Source organism: Delphinapterus leucas, chromosome 2, assembly GCF_059928025.1.
Source record: "Delphinapterus leucas isolate spDelLeu-1000000601 "Yukka" chromosome 2, BTC_Dleu_Yukka2, whole genome shotgun sequence".
Taxonomy (NCBI): Eukaryota; Metazoa; Chordata; class Mammalia; order Artiodactyla; family Monodontidae; genus Delphinapterus; species Delphinapterus leucas.
The window spans coordinates 141,815,621-141,839,022 of record NC_143130.1 but is presented as its reverse complement, the minus strand read 5'-3'; the positions used below and the strand labels follow the sequence as shown (position 1 = coordinate 141,839,022).

At 45.8% G+C, this 23,402-nt stretch overlaps 1 protein-coding gene across 4 annotated transcripts in view; it reads right to left on the bottom strand.

Annotated features, from left to right (window-relative positions):
- Positions 1-23,402, bottom strand: part of PRKCH (protein kinase C eta) — a 223,133-nt gene that overhangs the window by 62,145 nt on the left and 137,586 nt on the right. For all 4 annotated transcript variants that reach the window (XR_016392186.1, XM_089907783.1, XM_022570430.2 and 1 more), the window contains exon 10: positions 1,089-1,243. Coding sequence is in view for 3 of the 4 variants with exons in the window: in XM_089907783.1 (XP_089763909.1) it covers positions 1,089-1,243 (155 nt within the window). In the remaining variant the exon portion in view is untranslated. The remainder of the gene's footprint in view (positions 1-1,088; positions 1,244-23,402) is intronic.

Below are 23,402 nucleotides of genomic sequence, written 5' to 3'. Positions count from 1 at the left end.
GCGCAGTGCCTGCTCTACCTTCTTGTTTTCCCACTTCTTTCTGGTACCATCGACCAGTCCTACTGCATTCTTTACTGGTCTCACTTCTCTTTTCCTACTTTTTTTCTCCCAGGGTACTTAGGAATATTCAGTTTTTAAAGCTCTCTCACACTTTAATAATGATGTTCATGCTGTCATGAGCTCACGAAAGGAAGAGCCTTTAGCAAGCTAATAAACAATCAGGAAATTCTTTCCTTCAACATTCATGTGCCTAATATGAGACAGAATTTTTCTCAAGGGAAAGAAACAATTGCTTCTCAAGAGGGGAAGAAAAAGGAGTATATGTGGCAACTAAGTCATAATGTGATGTAAAGAGCAGGATGACATTGTCAACAGGGGAAATTTAAGAATAAAAATGATCTAACACTCACTATTAAATTTTCCACTTTACTCAGCTTTGTGTCTGACTAAAGTTTAATTTGATCTCCCCTGAGCTCTGAGATCTAACAACATCAACCAGATTTCAAGCCCATTTAACGTATGATATATTACGATCAAAAGACTGTGAGTCATGAAATGGAATCAAACAATATTTGGGAGGGGGCTTCAAGTGATAGGTATCATCAAGCAGGAGGACACTGCCATCAGCAGGTCACCTCTTGGCTCCTGGACTGGTAAGCCGCAAGCTCATTGGACTGTGATTCCTAATCACAGCAATTTAGGGCAAGAGGCATCCATGCTCTGCAGTTCAGGCATGGATTCTGAACAAGGAACGAATCACTCTCAAGGTTAAAACAGAAAAAAGAGAGCAGCCACGGGTTCAGCCCTTTGCAGGGTTTGGCCTTAGAAAACTCCAGCTGAACAAGTTCATGAACAGTCTCTTCTGAGACTCTCAAGCCTATTTTACGAATACCACACGGGGGCAAGTTTTAGTTTGCAGGCATTGTTAATCGCTGTATTATTCATTCATTCTAATGGACACACAAAGCTCTGTGAATTTAATTCCAAAACCATTTCAATTGTTCATCATGAGAAATGGAAGGACGGGTTGAACAGGGGAATGAACCAGGGATGAATTATGAGAGGGGTCACCAGCAACCAAAACTCACCTATAGATGATTCCTTTGTCGTGTAGGAACATAAGTGCCGAAATGATTTCTGCAGCATAGAAACGAGCTCGTGCCTCATCAAACCGACGTGACTTCTGAATATGAAACATCAAGTCGCCCCCGTTCACAAACTCCATCACAAAAAACAGACGATCCTGGGTACAAACACAAAAGAGACAAAAGAGGATCCAACGTGGTGTAGCCATTAGCCTAGAATTCAGTCAGCATCACATGACGTTGGGCTCCGGCGTGGGGAGAAGAGGTTGTTGAATGGAGGTACTCAATGGAACATCCTGACAGCGGGTCAGGGCAAAGCAGGAGGGTCTGGTGGATTAAATCCTTGGGATGGTGGGGATGGGGGCTAGGTGGTGCTAGTAACGCCTGGATCTCCTTTAAGTAATTCCACACAACCTTGAATTTCTGCATTAAATAAAAAGTAGAGAAGGCTTTGGTTCTAGTTTTAGTTCTGCACTTTAAACACTATGTAACCTTGAATTTAACTTTTTTTGGATGTTCAACATTAATAAGGTGAGGATGATGATGCTACCTCTACCAGAATCATTGAGTTTTATAAACTGGAAGAGAGAAGCATAAATCGAAGAGTGCATGCCTTTTTGTCTGGAACATGTAGGGTTAATCACAGCAAGTAAGGGACATCTGATAGGTCCTCACACCTGGGCGGAGAATAATCACAGAGAAAGGAAAACATTTTTGACAAATCAGCCAGACAACAGTCTAATGACAGCCTCAGAGTTGCCTCAACGTTAGAAATTCCATTTGGCCCCTCAGAAGGTTCCTGAATCAGAAAAGGCAACTTAAAGTCAAGTGAGATGCTGTCTCCATCTGGAAGGAACTCTAACCCAGCAGGTGAAATGGGCTCTTAGAAGTCACTGTTGCAGTCAATGTACTAAGTACTGTGCAAGTGTTATGAATAAAGTGCTATGGAAAGTAACACTGCTTAATGGAAGAAGTGTACAAGTCTCCATTAAAAAGTGATTCTCCAAGATGGACAGCATAAAACGCTTTGCTTCAGGAACCTCTGAGATCAATGGACTTCCTCATTCCCTCTCATTAGCATTTATGGAGTCCCAAGTTAGCCCGTGCTGAATTAGGTGATGGGGACCCAACAGAGAGTAAAAAAAGGCACAAAACAGACACAGTCTCTATCCATAGAGAGTCTAGTGTGGGAGATACACATTACTTTAAAAAAGCCACAAAGTCACATAAACAGGCAAATGTACAAATTCTGGTCAATGCTGTGAAGGGAAAGTAGAGGAAGCAACGATATTGTGTCATCCGCTTGGGGGGTCAGGGGAGGTTTCTCTGAGCAAGTGAGGTGGGAGCTGAGACCTTCCAAATGAGTGCAATCAGGGCCAGTGGTCATCCTTTTGGAGGGTGGGAGGGTATTTTGTAAGGAAACTGGTATCTTACCAATTCACAAAGGATGTGTATACGCACACAGAAGCCATCCTTACTTGTGGTTTCAGGTGCTGCCGGCTCTGTCTGGCATTGCCATGCATTCACGGCTGAATGGTGGGCAGAGATTGTGTATGCTGTTGTTCGTCTCCTGATCCATCACTGATGTAATCAGGCCCCTCCCAATCAGAGGACACTACAACTTATGACCTCCTACTCCCAATTTTAAGACAAACCTTAATTAGAAGGAAAAAAAAAATCCTCTGGGTCCATGAAACGTCTCTTTCTGCTAATGAGAAGCAAGAATTTAAGAGTGAAGATGGAACGGCAAGACTCACGCACACAAAACCCAAAACCAAACGTCAATAAAACAACTCTTCAGGTTGACCGATATGAGCCATCAGAACACTGAACACATCAAAGCCGTCTGACTAAGCTCATGGCCGTCGTGTGAGTGTGACTGGCCAGGCGGAGAGGCCGAGTTGGGTGGGACGAGCTTGGATGAGCAATGGGGTTCCCTATTTTCTGTACGGGGAGGGCTCGGGTGGAAGGAACAGGTTAGCGGTGGGCGGGGCAGAGGGTAAGCATGTGATAGAGACGGGTCTAAGAGCTGCATCCGCATGAGAAATTGTTATGCCGACGCTGTGTTCATTTGGAGGGGCCTGAGGGGGCCCGGATGAATCCCCAGGTGGTAAAGTTGCCTCAAACCATCCCTCAGCAAGAAGGTCCATCTGATACATTTCTGTCATCTGGCCTGTTCACCTTTGCATGGCTGTGACTGGTAGTCACAGGAATTCCAACAGCTTGAAATACCTGGTTGCTAGAACTGGGTCAGTAGGTAAGTGGCTACTCCTTAGGCTGCTGGAAGTCAGCGGGGGTTAGCAAGAACGTCTAAGACAGTAGGCATCAAGATGAGGGCATTCCAAGGGAAATTGCGTCCATTCCTAGTTCCCCCCTAAAATAATTCTGATAATCTCAAGTCTGAAAAGCCAGACCCTGGGCTAAATTCCAGATCTGGGGAAGGACATAACTGCCTTCCCTCCTCAGTCATGCTTCTCTGTCTCGGCCCCACCACCTGCCCTGGCGGCAGATTTCTCAGCTAATGCACGGTTTCCTGGGAGGCGTGCACGGCTGGCATGCACAGCAAGAGGTCATAAGCTTTAGAACCGCGAAAATATGCGGTTTTTTTCACCCAGAGTCTCATTTCTAACTTCCTGTCTGGCACCACCTAGAACAGAGGGTACAGCTCCCAGCCCTCGGGCTACACGCAACTCTTTAAGCAAGCGGGAAGGGAGAACGAGCCAGGAGATACAAGGACACTTTAATGAAAAGTAATAGTCCATCTTACCAAAGACCTACAATAATGTCACAAGGTAGAAAACTAAAAGCATGTTTATCAGCTAGCAAAATGTGTTTGCTGTGAAGAGACCTTCTGTTTACATACAATTCTGTTCACTCTATTTTAAAATGTCTTCTGCCAAGACAGTTCAAATTTGGTAGCAATTTCTCCAAGATTTCTTTTGTAGAGGTGGAGATAAATGACAGAAATATCCAGCTTTCAGCAAAGATTCACTCATAGTGGGGGTGAGTGAGAAGCCATCCTCAGCAATGAACTTTCATTAAACATGTCCTCAGGTGGGGCTTCTAGAAAGTGCGAAATAAACAGTAGCGGCTGCTGGTGGTGGCTGTAATGGTGAAGATGTTTTCAGTTAGAAAAAAAAAAAGATCATACCCATGAATGTGTAGAATTATTTCAGTTACAGCCAAAGATGCAGATATGCACAGAAAAGACCAAAAAATACCTATGTATGACAAGTCATCTTTCAGTTGTGAGATCTTGTATGTCATTTATCTCTTCTTTATACTTTTCAGTATCTCTGAAGGTTTCTTTTTAAAAAAAATTTTTTTATTAAAAAAACTTTTTTTGGCCACATGGTGCAGCTTGTAGGATCTTAGTTCCCCGACCAGAGACTGAACCCGGGCCCTCGGCAGTGAAAGCGTGGAGTCCTAACCATTGGACCGCCAGGAAATTCCCTCTGAAGGTTTCTATGATGAGTGTGCATTATTCTTATAATTAGAAACAAAGCAAAGTCACCTATGGCTTCCTCCATATTTCCCTAATTTTCACCTGAAAGATGAGAGATTGGGAAAGTGCAATTTTGAGACTGTCTTAGAGCAGGTACTTGGGCAGTGGGAGGTGGGATTAGGAAAGCACCTACAGAAAGAGGGGTCTTCACATCCCTGGCTGCCCATTATTCAGGGCCCTTAATAACCACCCTCTCCCTTAATAGCCATTCTGATGCCTGATATAACCAGGCCATCAGGCTTGTTGGAATCACATCCAAAATGAGACTCAGCAGGCTCTGGTTTGGGTCCCAGGGCTCCACTGAGAGGAGAGGGTCTGAGTTCTGGTACACAGGCTTCATAGAGTCTACTGAGTCCTTCAAAGACTTTTTTTTTTTTTTAATACTACTCTATTTATTTATTTTTGGCTGCACGCGGCCTCCTCATCGTGGTGGCTTCTCTTGTTGCCGGGCACGGGCTCTAGAGCGAAGGCTCAGTAGTTGTGGCGCACGGGCCTAGTTGCTCCGCGGCATGTGGGATCTTCCCGGACCAGGACTTGAACCCGTGACCTAACCACTGCACCACCAGGGAAGTCCCCTCAGAGACCTTTTATGCTTGCTTTAAGGGTCTCAACAAGGAGGAATACATGTTTACTGAGCACACAGTATGCCAGGCCCTGGGTGGGGGCCAAGTATCATAAAATGAATGAGAACCCAGGCCTGCTCTCAGGAAGCTCTGGTAGCCGGAGCACATCAGCCCAGTGTGCTAAGCACAGTAGAGGGGCACAGGGGGCATCATGCAGAAACAGCAGGGACAACGGAGCAGCCTGGAGGCTGGGGTGGGGTTGGGGGAAAGCTTCGAAGAGGAGCCGATTCACCAGCCTTGAAGGATGAGGAAGGACGAGTCAGGATGGAGTGGGATGGAGGGGGCAGGAATCAAGGTGAATGAACAGCTGAAGCGTCAGGTGTGAGGCAGGGTGTCGTGAGTGCAAAGGGGGATGTTCCCCAGGTGCTGAGGCTGCTTTCAGGGTCAAGTGCTGGTACAAAAAGCCAAGGCTGGGCTTCCCTGGTGGCGCAGTGGTTGAGAGTCCGCCTGCCGATGCAGGGGGTTCGTGCCCCGGTCCGGGAAGATCCCACATGCCGCGGAGCGGCTAGGCCCGTGAGCCATGGCCGCTGAGCCTGCGCGTCCGGAGCCTGTGCTCCGCAACGGGAGAGGCCACAGCAGTGAGAGGCCCACGTACCGCAAAAAAAAAAAGCCAAGGCTAGTTAGGAAGCTTCCCTTCACCCTATCCGCAGGTCACCCACAGCTGAGAACGGGGCGTTAGTCCTATGAACACACACGGTCATTCACGATCGGCCTCTGCCATAATTACAGGCCCAGTATCTGGGCTAAAGCAGGTGGCAGCTACGCTTTTTAAGGGCTAGGCTTGAAAAAGACTGCAGTAGTGTTGGAACCTGCCACAAATAATAAACATGGGCTACAAAACCCAATGACTCCAGCTGAATTTTACTCCTATGGCATGAATGCCATCAAGCTGGAAACCTTTCACATTGAACAAATGCCCTTTACAACGCAGCAATGAAGCAACGAGGCAGAAGATCACCTCCTGCCTACAACTCCACTATCTGTGCTGCTTAAGACCTAGTCTCACTGATGACTTGACAAACACTAAGTCGTGCTGAAGAAACCCAACTGGGAAGCAACCAGAGGAAGCACCTGCCGGGATCCATGCATTTAGGGAGGCTCTCACTGCACGGTGGATTAAGGCTGCCATGAGTCATTTCTGGGGCAGGGAAGAGTTTCCAAATCCCACCTTGGGCAGTGAGGGCTGACGGTTGTTTCTGTATTTAAGCCTGTGTAGATAGCATTCCAGTTTTTCTAAAATCCAATTTCCTAGATGCTGAGCCTGGACACCTGCACGGCTTTCCCCGAGGCCTCTGGCTCCTCGATGGGAAATCTTGCCCTGATCTGCACAGTAGAGAATCTAAGGTCCCCCAGGCTGGCTTAACCTCAGTTCTAAAGCCAAGTGGCCCAGCCCTTTGTCTGTCCCCTGCTCCTCTCTTTTGTTCCTGATTCAACCAACCACAAATGCAAGTCATTAACATGGGGTGAGGAACACCTGGGGGAATAAAAGCAACTCAGAAATCCCTTTGTCCCACTCAGCCCAGCCCAGCCCAGCCCAGCCCAGCGTGAGTTACAGGAGGCCAAGGAGCTGGTGCCTGGTTAATAATAGAATTCCTGTCATCACGTGCCTGGTTCCATTGACCGGCTGCAGCCTGGGCCAAGCCTGCCCTGGCTACTGTCAGTTCAGGGATGTTACTTCCCCAGGCCAAAGGGGATAAAAATATCTTCCGGCCTGAAAGTGGCTGTCAGTATAAGCAGTGTGCATTCCCTAAAGCCCCTCCTAAGGACTGTCTTTTAGGAGGTAAAACTGTTGGGCAATTGCATGAGGAAACGTTAGAGAGAAAACACCAGTATAGATAGAAGTGCTATGGTACCTGTGGCAAGGTGACATCGCCTAAGGAGGGTGAGTGCAGAGTGGGCACGGGCCAGGGATGAGACCCCTTAGGGTCCGTGTGCCAGACACCTTCAGAGGTGTCTGCTCAGCTCATTGAGCCCTTCCTTTCTCAGAGACCTGCCCTGGCACCGTCACATGGGTAAGTGCTGGACATCCTGCACACAGCAAGTTGGACCAAGTTGCTCCCCGCCTCCCGCCCCAGTCCCCTTCCCAGAAAATTGGAACTGAGATAGACAGGTGTTCATGTAGGCTGTGCTGTGTGCAAGAACTGAGGAAACATGAATTAGGGAGCTGAGGCTGCCGCCTCTGTGGTGTCAACACATGAGATGTCTCGGTATATCAGAGCAGTGAAAGCCTGGATGGACAGATGGGGGAGAAGAATGGGGCAAAGGTAAGAAAGTGTGAATGGGCCGAGAAGGAAACTACCTGGGTCCCTCACACCCTTCCAGTTTCAGGTCCCCAGAGAGACGTGGCCATTGTGTGCCCTTGGGTTCCACGAGACACCACTGTACCTCTGATTCTTTATTTTCACTTCTCCCTTTTTGCATGACTCTAGTTAAGTGTTTTTCCATTATTTGCTACCAGGAGAACTGTAACTGAAACATTCACCGATTTTTAAGGGGCATGAGGTTTCCTGATTTATAAATCTAGGGTAATAACACCTCTAACTACACCGATCGTGTGAGGATTAAACCGAAGCCGAGTGCCTGGCACAGCACCAGACCCAGAAAGGGATCTCAACAAATAGACTCTATTGTTATTACTACATCACACAAAGAGGACCAGAGCTACATCTGGGAGACCTTGTGCCCAGCACTGAAGTCCCTGGTGTAGCCAAGAGAAAGCACGGTGTGGGGGTCAGGAGTCGAAGCCCGAGATGCCAAAGCAGCTCCTGCTGTGCGCTATTTATTTTTTCGCTCTCAAAACTCTCACCGGCAAAATGGGGATAATAAGGTGATTGAACTCACATGTGTTCCAGGATGAAATGATTTAAGCTTAGAATTTCAAACAGTTACGTGGTGGATGCGGAGATGGTGCCCCACTCATGGAGTACTCGGCCTGGCGAGTACACAGGAGCGAAACGGCAGCCGCAACCTCTACAGCAGCAGCTCCCCGACCCTCAGTTCAGGACAGGAATCTCGAGGGATCAGGGAGTCAGGAGGACCCCAGGGCAGCTGCTGGGTTGCAGGAGCTCTTCCTGATACTGCACAGTCATGGCCCTGACCTGATAAAGTGAACTTATCTTTCTTGGACGTGACTATTTAACAAGGGGTCACGAAACTAGATTTGATAAGCCAAGACACATTGACCAAATAAGTTTTCTCATCTTTCTGATATTAGATAGTAATTCATATTCTCTATTTTAAGAGCTTTATAATAATCATAACCATTATTGCAAGGCAAATGTGCTCCCCCACGAACTGCAAACACTATGGTAAACGAGACTGTTTATAGTAGCTATTCTCCCCTTCTACAAAGTCGATTTTTTCTTATAAACAGACTGAGAAAGATGTTTCTGTTTAAACCAAGGATCCATGGTCACTGCCACTGACACATGTAAATCTCATTTAAAGATGTATTTACAGTGAGGATGCAGATTACCTTTTGGAAATAAGACAAAGAATAGAAACAACATTTAAAGTTAATGACTAATTTAGTTATTGCTTTAAGGCAATGTTGAGCTGGGAGCCACATCAATACTTACTTACCCAAGTTCTAAGAATTGCTTTGGAATTACTTCTAAATGAGTAACACATCAACCCTGTATCAAAAGCTGTGGAGTGCTGTTGACCGGCTGTGGACAAGGAAAAGGAAATCTCCAGTAATAGACAGCATTGTGTTGGATTTCTCATAAGTGCCCCTGTTTTATAATTTTTCTCTGACAAAGTCATCTACAGGGTGAATAGGGAGTTCAAATCAACAGGAAACCGTTACTGACGTCAAAGAGGTGACAGCAGAAAAGCACCCCTGTGAGGAAACCTGATTGCACCATGCCTGAACTGGAAACAACTTGAACTTAACCACATTAAGAATGATTACAAAGTCTTCAAGGAAGAAACAAGGAGAGGGAATCAAATGGCTTTTTGTTTGTTTGTTTTGTTTTTAATTTATCATTTTGTGCAGCCCAGAAGATAAGCGAAGTTAATTCAATTACCCAGCAACTCTTCTGTCAAGCCCACAGGCATGGTACATCCTATCTGAGCTCAGAAACTAGTTTTTGGGAAGGTGAAATATGTCTCCAATATAACAAGCCCTTAGGAGCTTGCATTTTAAACCTGGAGGGACACACAGTTCTTTCCAAAGACCAAGTGTTCTCCTGGCAAACTGGATACGTTACGGTCCTCTCTTATAATGAAACTCGACAAGGCTCATTGGCATATGTACCAGATGAGGGAAACGAGGCAATCGAACCTGGAGGTCAACATCCTGTGAAACATCTGGGCCAGGATGTTTCTTTTTTAAGCATAAATAAGCAGCAAATATACGATCAGGGATATAGCAAAGTTGGGGCACAAGTCCTCCCTTCCTGGTGGAGCCTCCTTTGGCGTCTCTGGTCCACACACATCCTGCCCAGTATCACAGGGCTGGCTGTGCTGACTTTGTGCACTTGGTCGTGTTTTCTCTGGAGGACCGAAACCTTTTAAGGCAGAGCCCAGATGCCAAATGATGTTTCTCTAGTACCACCGCCCCCGGTGCCCGGACTATGGTAAGGTTTAATAAACCCTTGAGGAACTACCATAGCAGGAGACCATTTTTGTTTCCTGACAAAATTTAAACTAGATTAGAAAAGTTGGAACAAACCGCCAAGACTAGTTTTACCCGGCCAGTTTGTGGAAGTCAAGTGCAAAGAAGTGAAGTGCCTCGTCCACAGTTAAAACAGTTTGTGAAAGAGTTCAAGAGAGGCAGGTCTGCTTGACGCCACTTCACTTCCCTTTATTTATAAAGCTTTGGTTTTTCTGTTTATAAAAGTAATTACATGTTCTTCGTTCAAATGTAATTACAAAGTAAATACATGGAAAATTGAGAAAATAAAATCACCTGTAATCCTGACACCCAGAGAGAGAAGTCTAAATACAAGGAGAAACAAAACTATTTATGGCTTTTAGCATCCGAAGAACTGCAGATTTTAGAGCACCTAAGATATTTACAAAGTAATTTTAACTACCTTCGATTTTCCCCTTATGTCCGAATTATACTTAACATTTTATAGCATGTTTAAAGAACAGAAAAAGAGAAAACAAAAAAACATACCCTTCCTTTTTCACTTACATCACATAATATTTCCTGATGTACTTAGTCATCAAAACCATGATTTTTTTTAACAGTTGCGTACTATTCCCCATGCCATTTCTATGAAGTCCTACAATTAGCTGGATTTCTGCTTACGTTAATAAGAGACATGGTATTAACAGTCTAGTCACTGTCCTATGATAAAGATCATTTTTATTAGCCTGGAAAAACAGGCATCTCTGAAAGCAGGTTATTACGAACTGGACGTGGTTTTTTAATTCTGAATGTAGATTCCCAAAGAAGATACCTTAGGTGATTATTCACTTAAAAAAAAAAAAAGGTTTGGTCACTTAAAGGTATGCAGGATAGGATTCCTTTAAATCATTATTTCACATAGTACATTCTTTTTATAAAGATTTTGGTTTCAGCGTCAAATAGGAACAAGTCTACTGAAGATATTTATGGATTTAGTTTGTATAGGGCTACAGAATAAAGAGTAAAAATTCCGTTATGCCATTTCACTTTAGATTCTTTTTCATGACAGAGGTTCCTAAACTTCGTAACTTGTTAAAGAAGATTTCATGTCTCCTTTTGATCTGTGGATCAACTAGACATTTCTTCCTCATGGAAGGAGATTCTGGGTTATAGCTTTCTGATTAAACATTTTGCCAATTAGGTAAGTATCAAATCTGGCCAAGAATATTCCATATCTGCCTCAAGATGATGCCTGGCAATCCACTGGCTGAGAGTCTGTTCCTTCCTCTGCTCTATGGTGCTGCATGCTTGCTGAAGTTTCTGTCTGGAATGTGCCTTCCATGTGCTATTTTGAGTTTGAGCCTTCCAGTGTAGCCACAACATCATTCTTCTCTGGCCCTCTGGCTGGGGAATGAGATCCCCTACAATCTCTTCCCAGGTCCTTTTTGCAACGTGGGCAAAATATGGATCTCCACTGTCCACTGAGGAAGAAAGATGCAGACTTTCCTATAAGGGTAGGGAGACCCAAGTAAAAGAGACATAGCTCTAATAAGATGAGGGGCAAAGTGATCAGAAATAGATGAAAAAGTTTACCCAGGGGAGAGGACATTGTGCTACTTTCGTCGAGAAGCTTTAGCTGGTGAAATGAAGTTCGATGGGCCCTTCAAACCCCAAGGATGAGAATGGTGACTAAGGTGGCCACACAAACAACCACATCCTAGATCCAGTGGATAGCTTTGAATCCTTTGGTGAACGGACTTCATCTCGGCACTTGACGGCTCCTCCTAAGAAACCACTTCCTCCTGATTCTTCTTTTTTCTCCCTACCTTTAGCCGCCCTTACTTAGAAATCCCTCTTTAGCCTTCCTCTCTTCTCCTTCTATAAACACCTACTGACATATTTTAAATGATAGTTTCTACTATGCCAAGTGGATACTGACACTAAAATCTACTCCCCACCTGAACAGTGTTTCTGAGCAACATCTTACCACTGGATTTTCTGCAAAACAAAAACACAACAAAAAAACCCAAAACATTTATTCCGTTCCCCCAGGCTCCCAACTGGTCAGAACTCTCGCTATTCCTCTCACTCTTTTACTCTAAAAAGTCCTATCAATTCCACCTCCTATGTGTTTCCTTGACTCCATTCCTGTGACTGCTGCCTTGGAGCAGGAAGGTTCAGCAGGCCAGTGGTTCAACAGCCTTACCAGGGCTGCCCCCCCCCGCCCCAGTCTCCTCTCTCTGCAGAGAGCCACCTGGAGCCCTCCCAAAATGCAAAGCTTAGGTTGCTCCCTGCCAGTTCCTTTCACCTCATGATTGAGTCTAAACTCTTCAGCAAAGGATGTCTTCTTTCCTCCCCGTATTTCCTCTCCTGCAATCCTGCTACATCAAGTTATTTGGGGGTTCCTGGGCACATCATACAATTTTAAGCCTCTGTGTCTTTGCACTGCTATTACCTCTGTCTGGGAGGCCCATCCCCCTTCTGTCTCTGTAGGGCTCCTATTCATCCTTAAAACACAGCTCAGACAGCCCCTCCCATGGAAGGCCTTTCCAACCTCCCCAGGGACCAAGCTATGACTGTCTTCTATCACACAGTGATAAGACATATCTGTGTTTAGGAAGACCCTTGCCTGAAAGCAACAAAAGGGCAGGTCCACATTTTGTTCTTCCTTATGCTTTCAGTCCCTGGCACATAACGTCCCTGGCTCAGGAAACATTCACTGAATTGAATTAAAAATGCAACGTAGACACAATATTACCATTCAATGTATTAACAAGTAATGTCTCTGGTGGCTAGGATCTACTTTTAATATGTAGAGACCACTCAGTTTTGCAGATAGCCTCTAAGGTATCTATCTTAAGCTGAAATGGCATTCCCATACATGGGAACAAAAGAAAGAAAACAGCAAGTCTGCTTTCCCCAAAGCGCACTTGTATTGCTACCAGCACATTTTTATACACTGGTTGGGAAATATTTCTTAAAGCTTTATCTCTGTTTGTAAATTCCAGTCATATGTACCACACACAGGATAAGAATCTGACTCACAGAGAGGCACCCCTTTAAGACCAGAGTGGTGACGATGCTTTTCATAAAATGTCACTCATTCAATGCTTTGTTGGTAAAGTGGACATATAATCATTAAATGCCAAAACACGAGAAGCTGCACTGTTTGTATTGCTTGCTTTCTAACATAACCCGTTTTAACTATATGCTCACTGAGCTTATCTTTTGTTCCTTAGATGCCCCAGGCTCTGACACCCAGTGTGCTAACGTTTTTTTTTTTAATTTATTTTTTATTGGAGTATAATTGCTTTACAATGGTGTGTTAGTTTCTGCTTTATAACAAAGTGAATCAGTTATACATATACATACGTTCCCATCTCTTCCCTCTTGCATCTCCCTCCCTCCCGCCCTCCCTATGCCACCCCTCCAGGCGGTCACAAAGCACCGAGCTGATCTCCCTGTGCTATGCGGCTGCTTCCCACTAGCTATCTACCTTACGTTTGGTAGTGTATATATGTCCATGCCTCTCTCTCGCTTTGTCACAGCTTACCCTTCCCCCTCCCCATATCCTCAAGTCCATTCTCTAGTAAGTCTGTGTCTTTATTCCTGTCTTACCCCTAGGTTCTTCATGACATTTTTTTTTCTTAAGTTCCATATATATGTGTTAGCATACGGTATTTGTCTTTCTCTTTCTGACTTACTTCACTCTGTATGACAGACTCTAGGTCTATCCACCTCATTACAAATAGCTCAATTTCGTTTCTTTTTATGGCTGAGTAATATTCCATTGTATATATGTGTCACATCTTCTTTAACAGGACAGCTGTTAGGAGTCCCCAGACAGGAGCTCTGTCTGTCTACAAACTCAGAAAAAAACAGAAATAATGCTTATGTCTTTACAAAGAAGATCTGTCACATTTTCTTTGGCCTCTGTGAAAAGGCTAGTGATCTAGCCTACTTGACTTCCCATATCTAGGCTGGACCACCAGACACTCATGTAAGGCAGTGGTTTTCAGCTGGAGAGATTCTTCCCCCAGGGAGCATCTGGTCATGTCTGGAGACTTTTTTGGTTGTCGTAACTAGGGAAGTGCCGCCGGCACCTGGTGAGCAGAGGCCGGGACGTTGCTAATCCTACAACGCACAGGGCAGCTCCCTCCCCTCCTGTGACAAAGGGTTATCCTGCCCTCAATATTAGTAGTGGGCAAATGATATCACACTGTACAAATACGTGATTTAAATTATTCTAAATTTATTTTTTTAAAACCTTTTTTACTGGAAAGGTTGAACATTCACCAGTCATTCAGTTCCTTAAACTATTGACCTGCTGGTGAAGGGCAAGGTCTTGGAGGTAAAGTTCTGAGCAATGTGGAGGGAACTTCCTGCTACAGATCTGCCCTGAAGCCAAAGTAAGGAGGGGCAAACCGAGTTTCTGAGCAGGCTCTCACTTCTGCAGGTTTCCAGAAGAGGAACTTGAACCAGTCTCTAAGTCCAGTTCTCTACTTTGTTGGTTGTGGCTCACTTATCTTGAACCGCCTTCCACCACTGGTGAGACACACGCTAGTGCAGGAGGTCTGGGCTTGTCGTGGGCACAGGCTAGTTCCCACTTCACAAGCAGACTATGGGTCACTGCTCCCTGAGGGTGAGGAGAGGAAGGAAAAGGACGAAGGCACTTCCCACGCAGCCACCGCACAGGACCGGGAAAACACGTATGGGTGGGAGGGGAGCAGTTTTGCAGGAAGGGCTCTCCTCTTTTGTTTTGGTTGGGAATTATACATTACATCATTTTAACGTTGAGAATATCATACACAATGAGAATGGAATTGAGACTCTGGGAGGAGTTCCAAGACTCCCTTTGTGAGACCTAAGCAATACATCATTACAGACCATCCTAAAGAAATGGGTAGGAGTGAGCTCCAAATACAGCGGGCTCTTTTGCTGTGCAAATATACTAAAAGCTGGACGCCTGCACTGAAAGGAAACAGGAACTCCCTGGGTGGTCCCAAAGGGGCCTGCCAGAGCCCGCCAGTGGAGCGGGAAGGTCTGCTGGTGAGACAGCCAAGGTGCTCTCTGACAGTGGAAGGCTGGAAGAGGAACCCTGCACAAGTCAGTCTCGATGGCACTGATAGGGGGGTGGGGGCAGGGAATGAGGCCAGTCTTTCCAGCGGGATGAAGAACACTGTGCCCGTTGCAATGGTGAGCATGAGAAGTAAGCCTTCTCTTCCGTGACGCCTCCTGCTTTGGGCCCCAAGCCCAGTGGTGCTACAGAATCCATCGCCGTCCCTGCCCCCAGGAATCTCCATCAGGTCTTCAGTTCACTGTACCACACAGGCATCCACATGCAAATGCAACTTCAATACAAGCCCCGCAGACTCTCTTCTAAGCGGATGGCTGCTCTGAGCCTGGCCTAAATGGCAATCCCAGAACTGCTACCATGACCAGCCCACCGTGGAGGGTCAGCAGCTGACTCTATGTTACGAACAGGCTGCTCAGGCCCCCGAACTCCCCGGGAGGATACCGGCTCCGTGAGGGAAGGGGCCCCTCCTTGCTCCGTCCACTGCTGCATCCTCAGGGCTCAGAGCCGAGCCTTCACCCCGAAGGAACTCTGTGCACATTTGCCAAATGAATGAACACCCTTGATCTTCACCTACTGGTGGACAAGTCTCCGTCACTACAAGTCGGCTAAGGTGCTAGTGACTGACGGGGCTGATTCTGTCCTGAGGGGCCCCGGATTGTTCTGGGGCCTCGTGGAGATGGTCGCAGCTGGGTTCTAACCAGTGATGAAGCAATTATGGAAAATGCAAGTATTTCAAAACTAGGAGACATTATGGTCTGTGGTTTTCACCCAGACCAGTTGGGCTTCTAGACTGCACGATTCTGGGTTCAGGGTAAGGGGGACCCACTCCAGCCACCCACAGGTGTCGCGTCAGGCCCCGGCCTCAAGGTCCCAGTTGGTCCTGGCAGAGGCCAACCCAGCTTCCCAGGGAGACACCCGCAGGCCACCCTCAGGTGCTGCTGGTTAGACTGTTAGTTTGATAGTCATTCTGGTTGACCTTCTGAGGAGAGACGGGCCCATAGGTAAAATTTTCCCCCAGAGGCCAGTCCTCGTTTTCAGCTACCTTTCCTTTGGTAGCATGGAGTAAACACAGCCATTATACTGTCTATGCCATGCGTGTGAATCTCCTCTTCCCAGCTAGACTGAGGATTAAAAGCACTGCTTCTCCCCCTAGCCCTCCATCAGTGTGATCCCGGACTGGCTGACTTTTCACTAAACTATTTGGTAGAAAGCCCATCCCATTCTCATGCCTGGAGCCACTCCTGGCACTTCAAGCCCAGTGCTTTAAAACAGGGCCCTGCTGAGGCGGGAGTATCTATAGTTTGGCAGGTTCCCAGGCACAGTCAGGGAAAACCGTAACCAAAACTCACTGCCACAAAGCCTCGCCAGTCATCGGGAAGCACAAGGGCCGCGTCTGACCCTGGCCACTCTCAGATAAGTCGACGGAAGTGACACACAATTCGTGAACCGCCTTACAACCACGGAGGTGGGGAGTCCAGGCCATTTCTGGGTCATCGGTGTGGATGACAGCTAGTGACGAGGCCGGTTACAGCTGAACAACCTCAAAGGGAAACACATGGCAACCCTTTCAAGCCCTTTGGTCACACCAAGTGTTCTGGCAGTCCTCCCTGAGCAGAGACAGCCAAAGGAACAACAAGGACTTCGCGTCCTCCTATTTCCCATTCATCTTCACGGCCATCCTGAGTCACAGATAGTCGGGGAGCCGGGAAGCCTCCGACAGAAGCAAAGGTCCTAAATCAGCCTCCCAGAAATGCAGAGCCCAGAGATGGCCTATGTGCATTCTCTTCCCAGCTGGAACACGATTAATAAGTTGGGAACATGCCCAACTGGGAAACACCATGTTCTGGTTCATTTTCTATTTTGATCTGAGCCAAAGGCAAACTATACCAAATGACCCATAAGCAGACCAAATGGTGTTTATGGCACTCACTGCTCAGGGAAAGGAGGAAACCCAGTTCCAAACAGGGAAGAGGAAACGGCCTTTCCTTAGGTATTTTATAAAAGGCCACAAAACTGTATGTTGTGAAAAACTGCCTTTACTCCTGCCTGATGACAGTCTCCTCAGCTGTACACATTGCAGAGAGAGGATACTTCTATTTGTGTGATATTAGTAGATTATTAAACTGGACGACCTGGTTAAGAATCCACAGACTGACTCCTGCTTGCTGTGTGATCTGGGGCAAGTTCTTTAACCTCTCTGGACCTCAGTTTCCAGATCTTTAAAATGAGGATAATAGTATCTATACCCCCATGGACTGTTTTGAGTATTAAATGAGATATTTCATTCAACAGCTATTTATGGAAATACCGAATTGTACCCTTGTCTAGACACTGGTAGTGAATACGAGCACCCAGAATATGCTAGGGTCTCGGTGAATAGTACCTGCTGCTGCTACTTCATCCTTCACCCACCCCTTCTGCAAAGCTGGTGCAGTTAGGCGCCAAGAATCGACCAGCTATGTAACATGTTAACAGAGGGCTCTTCCCCTTGCCCGGGATGTCGCTGTGATTTAGAGCATAGCGGGTAAAGCTGTACCAGGGGCCAAGTGGCCCAGCTGCTGCTGCCAGATGCTCCCTGAACACTGGGAAAGGGAATGAGAGCTGGAGGGGCTGCAGGGCGGTTGGGTGTGCAGGGCTGACTGCACCTCCCAACCCCACCTGAACGAAGTCCGTGGGGGGTCCCTATTGGGAGGCATTTCTGCCAACAGGTCTGTGACAGAAGGGCACAGGAGGTGCTTATCTGGGGGAAAAAAAAAAAATCCAAGGCAGGGGACCTTCCTCAAGACAAGGGGACTATTAGCTAAGTCAAGATGAGAACTCAGGGCTCTCCTGTTGAAGGCTACAGTGTAGTGACCTCCTGATGAGATTCTGAAAGATGCATTCCAGGGCCACACGACCATCCTGCTGCCTAACTCTTCTGTCTGTCTGTCTGTCTGTGTGTCTCTCTCTCACATGTACACCCCTTTGCTAATATTTAATATGACGATGGAGACAATAACCCAGAGAAAAGACTGTTTCCCTGCACCCATGCTGGCAGGCGATTTTCAGACATATTTTAAGTGTGATTTAAGTGCACCAAAATCAGTTTGCACCGGTTGTGTAAGCTGACAGCACTTAGGTCACAAGATTCCTAGCCGCCCTACCCTTCAAAGGCTGGATTTCTGCTTTGTTGACCGACACTGAGTGGCAGCTTCTTAGGGAAAGCAATGCCCCTGCCAGGAGCCCCAGGCGCACTGCTTCGCGGACGACCCCTGCAGGTGACACCCGAGGACACCCCGTCAGTAGGGAGGTGAGAGCACTGGGCTTCTGTCCCTGTAAAAGGAGGTTTTGTATAATCTGTCCCCCGCCCCTCGCAGGGCAGCAGCTCACAAATGCAAACAAGTTCTCTCCCAAAAACCGGGCTCGTGGACCCGACGCGGCCGGGGTCGTGCCGACGAGAGGCAGCTCTTGGGCACCAAGCACAGTGTGTCTTATGTTTTCCAAATGGAAGCCTTTGCTCTAACAAACTGGGTCTCTGAACAAAGGCTAAAGCATCTGACCAGTGTTTACTCTGCCACTCCCCCTCCTGCTGCTGCTGCCTCTTTGTTCTTCCTGGTCTCGGCCCTCAGCACTCAGCCAGGGCTCCAGGAGAGCCAAGGAGAGCCCCTGGGAGCTGGGGGTGGGGAGACCCGGATCCTAGGCCATAAATGCCAGCAGGCTCGGCTGCCGGCACAACAGTCACTGATTAAGATGAAAGGCGTGTGAAGTGAATTGAACCTGAAAGAGCGGGGAAGGTGGCCTACACCAGGCCGGCAGCCCAGACCCTGGGCCCTGCTCCTTTCATAAGGCCTCACTCCTCCCACCCTCATCCACAAAGAAACAGAAACACATTGCAGAAACTGACGAACGAGCAAAGAAGAAAAAGACCATCCCTAATTCTACAACCTTCATAACAGTCCCTGGTAGTTTACTGGCATCGTCTCCTTTCAGGCTTATTTTGGAGGAGGGGCCAGGTTTGCCACATTGCCGTCCTGGGTGAAACCTGATATAGATTCACGCCCCTAATCATCACAAATTCTGTACTATTTCCCGGCTTCCCATCTCTGAGTTCCACCATTTACTCTGTTAGATTTAGGTCAAGTAACTTAACTCCTCCTTCACTTTATCTCTCGGCAAAATAAGGATAATAATTGTACCCATCTTCTACGGCTGATGTAAGAATTATGTGCAATAAATATTACACGTTAGATGCTTCTGACAGTAACACACGATGATCTAACTACTTAATATTCAATTATTCTCTACGGGCTGAAAATCTTCGTCAAATAGTACATTGTTTAAGTAGACTCCTATTGCTGAAGGCTGAAGTTGTTTCCAATATTTTCCTCTTATAAATAATGCACTGAAAATTAAACACCTTTATGCGTAACATTTATTTTATTCTTTACGTTGTTTTCTTTGGCTAGATTATCAGCAATAAAATCAACAGATCCAAGAGTATATGCATTCTTATAAGTCTGGATCCAGGTTATCAAATTATTCACAAACTATTAGGATTTACAGTGCTTTCAGAAGTTTACGAGGATGCCAGTGGAATGATATACATGCAAGTAACAAGCATTATTATGAAAAAAATCAGGGCAATAATTCGTGGGCTCGTAATTCTATGCTGTAAACGACAAATTATTGAACATTTGAAACTTGCTTACCTTTTTGTTCTGGCCAAGAACAAAAGGAGTTCCAAAATTCCTACTTTGTGGGTGTTTACTGTCACCTCCATGTGGGGGCCTGTGCTGGCCCCTGGGAAGGCCCAGGACATTTTTCTGGTGTGGGGAAGGAGGCGGTGATCACAACACCGAGTTGCCGCACGTGTAGCAACAGTGTGTCTGCATTCTCGCCTTTGGTCCTCACAGCAATCCTGCTTTCATCTCAACCATGAGAACTTTAAGGCTCAAAGGAATTTTAAGGTGGTTGCAAGCCATTCAGACAGAGGAAAACAGAGCTGGAAGAACTTAGGTCTTCCGTTTCCAAAGGCAGAGCTGTTTCCATATCAGCAGGTTGGAGGTGAGTCAGGGCAGACAGGAGGGGCTTTAAGCAGATGTTGAACCAACAACCTCAATGCTGTATAAGACACCAAGTGGACGGAGCCAGGCTGCAGAGTCAGCCTGACCCAGAGATAAACATTGTCTCCACCACTCCCAGCCTAAGGGATCCTCAGCAAGTTGCTCCCTTTCTCCTGGGCCTCAGAGACACTCATTCTACAGGGCTGGACGGCAAGTGGACTGCTGTCTCTGCCAGCGTCTTCACAGTGAAGTGACACATTGCAGACTAGCATCTCACTTTAGAGGCCAGGGCCTGCCAAACCCAGTTTTTAGCTAAAAGTACTTTTTAGCTAAAAGTAGTCATTTACCTGCTCTAATTTCTCATGGTAACTAACATTTTCTGTTCTTTATAGTTAGTTTTTCAGTAGCAAATGGGGATAGTGACTGAGGATTTCTGACAGATGGACAGATGCAGAGAGCAAATGCTATGCATATGTGGAGTCTGATACCTTGCAAATCCGAGAGAAGGCTTAAACTACAGCAAAATGGAAACTGTATATCTCTATCTCAGCATGAGAAAAATGCACTTGGTTCTTTTAAGTTGGTTCTTACCACTTTATCATTTAGACTTAGGGCAAGGGAAAATTCCCATTATCCTTTGCTTTGGAGACATCTACTGTAACACACAAATTTTAAACCCAAAGTCAGCTCCTCTCTCTGGTGCAGAAATAAAAATCACCTTGCGGTAACGACTGCCACCTTGTGGCCATATGTGAAACTGTCACTAGGAAAAAATAGATGGCCCATGTTAAAATAAAGGCTTCACCGGCTGAACACTGTGGAAATAACATGCGGACACTAATATTTGGCGATACTGTAGAGTTTATATCTTCCTGGAAAATTTTGCATTGTATATTCTATATTTATTGGCCTCCCAATCTGGTCCAGGTTAAGTTCTTTTCTACTACAACACCCTCTAATTGTTGGTAAGACCTCAGACTGCTTCCATAGAATCACGGGGATTTCCTTCGGTAGGTAGAAGTCCCCTGGAGTTGGGTAGGTGACACTTCTTTATTTGTTCATTAGAGTAACTTGAAGCAGCCACTGCACAACCATGTCCGTCAACTGTTAATATCATCTAACCCAATGTCATAGAAAACCATCTGCACTTTGGTGCAGCCCTGGAAAGACAACCTGAGTATAGCCCTGTCCGGCTCATGGAATGAGGAGAAGGTGAGCCTGAAGCTCAGGCGGGTGCCCAGTACCACCCATCAGTCTTGCCTTCTTCACAAGGGTGTTCTCAAGCTCAGGGCTGTCACCCCACTCTTCTCTGGGAAAACAGCTGGATGAGGGCTGATGAAGGGCTTTAGGTGGGCAGAGCACAGAGCATGGGAAATAGTGTTTTGGGGATACTCTGGGTAGCAGTGGAGAATGGGCAGAACCAGAGCTCTGAAGGAACCATGGACCCGGAGATGGGAAGCAAGAATCAGGGGCAAGGTGGTAGGGGCGGCATGGACTCCAGGGACTCCAGGGCTCCTGGAGCCACCGAGGACTCTGATGAGGAGGGCGTGGCCTCAAAGAGCCTAGACCATGAGGGGCGGGAAGGAGTGCAGAGGAAACCGAAGCCCAAGAAGCTATTACTTGAACCCCAGCTCCTTCCAACATACTCAGACAGCATGGGAGTGCACGCCGTGCATCCCGTTTCACACACCCTCCTGTCTCCCGGCTTGCAGTGTTCCCTCCTCCGTCCATTTCCTAAGCTGTACATGTGTCTTTGCCAACACAAGGGACCCGTAAACACACGTGAATGCTCAGCCTCACTCACTGTCAGAGAAATGCCGGTTAGAACTCCAAAGACACCTTTTTAAAAATCTCTCCAACCATCAAAATGATAAGTAGCATGCCATGACAGGAGGGTGGGGGAAATAAGCCTTCTCACACATGGTTTGGGAGTAGGAATTTAGAAATACAGCCAGCAAGTGGTAAGAGCTTGGGCTCAGCAGTCAGACTGAAAACGTCTGCCACTTGGAAGCTAAATTTCTTCCTGCCTCAGTTTGTTCATCTGTAAAATGGGAGTGATGTTAACAGAACTTACTTCATGGGATTACTGTAAGGATTACTGAGATAATACACATAAAGCACTTAGAACAGTGCCTGGTATTCAAATGATAAAGTGTTAGCTATCTTTAACCACGATGGGGAGAGAGGGCCAACTAGATAAAATTATAAATGCATCTACTTCTGACAAAGCAATATCACTTCTAACAGTGTATCATATAGAAATCATAGCACAAGTACCTAAAGATAAAAGTACAAAGAGACTCACTGCAACTTTGAAATAAAAGTCTAAGTACAGCCTAAATATATAGCAACGGGAAACAAGTTAAATAAATTGCATCATGTTCTTAAAATGGAATAGTATGTAGCCATTAAAAACGAGACAGCCAGGTATATACAAATATGAGACAATCTCAAGATACATTATTACATTTTTTCAAAAAAATAAGGAGAATGGGGATGCAACTTACAATATGGTGACTACAGTTAATGACATAGTATTGCATATATGAAAGTTGCTAAGCAAGTAGCTCTTAAAGGTTCTCACCACAAGAAAAAAATTCTGTAACTGTGTGATGATGGATGTTAGCTAGACTAATTGTGGTGATCATTTTACCACATATACAAATATCAAATCATTATTTTGTACGCTCAAAACTAATATAATGTTACATGTCAATTATACCTCAATTTTTTTAAATGTGTAAATTTTGCGAGATGCGTTACAGAGAGTTACTTCCTTAATAAAACCATTTTGGATTTTTTTTTCCTTAAAAAAAGGATACAGAATGGTGGACAAATATATACTATCATTTGTGCTTTTTAGAAAAATAAATATGGATGCATATATGTGGTGTGTGTGTATACTTTTGTGTGCAAAAAAACTCTCTGAAAGGCTACACTTGAAACTAGTAATAATTGTTCCTTTCAAAGAGAGGGTATGGATACTTGGAGGATGCTTATACTACCCATTGCAAAAAAAATAAAATAAAATGGTTTTTAATAGTTAAAAAATGCAATCTGATATGTCATTCCTCCGCTTAAATGTCTTCCATTTGTTCTTAGCACTAAAACCCTAGCTCCTTTAACAGCGCCTACAGCTGCCTGGGCTACTTCTGCAGCCTTAGTTCTCACCAGGCCCCTCCTCAACTTCACATTTTATGCTCGTGAGCTTTATTTACACCTCCTCTTCCCATTTACTAGTAGATCCATGCCTGAGCTGTTTAACCTTTATTCCATATTCGCTTTCATTCTCTTTGCCTGACTAATTCTGACTGGCCCTTTTGGTTCACTAATTGTGACTTTCCCTAGAAATGCATCGCAGCATCACTGGACCCATCCTGCTCCCATCACACCCTTTACATCCCTGATGGTAGCAGAGGCAAGGGACATGTCCTGAATTCTCTTTCAGAATGCCTTTGACAGCAAGAAGATTAAGAAATATCTGTGCCAGA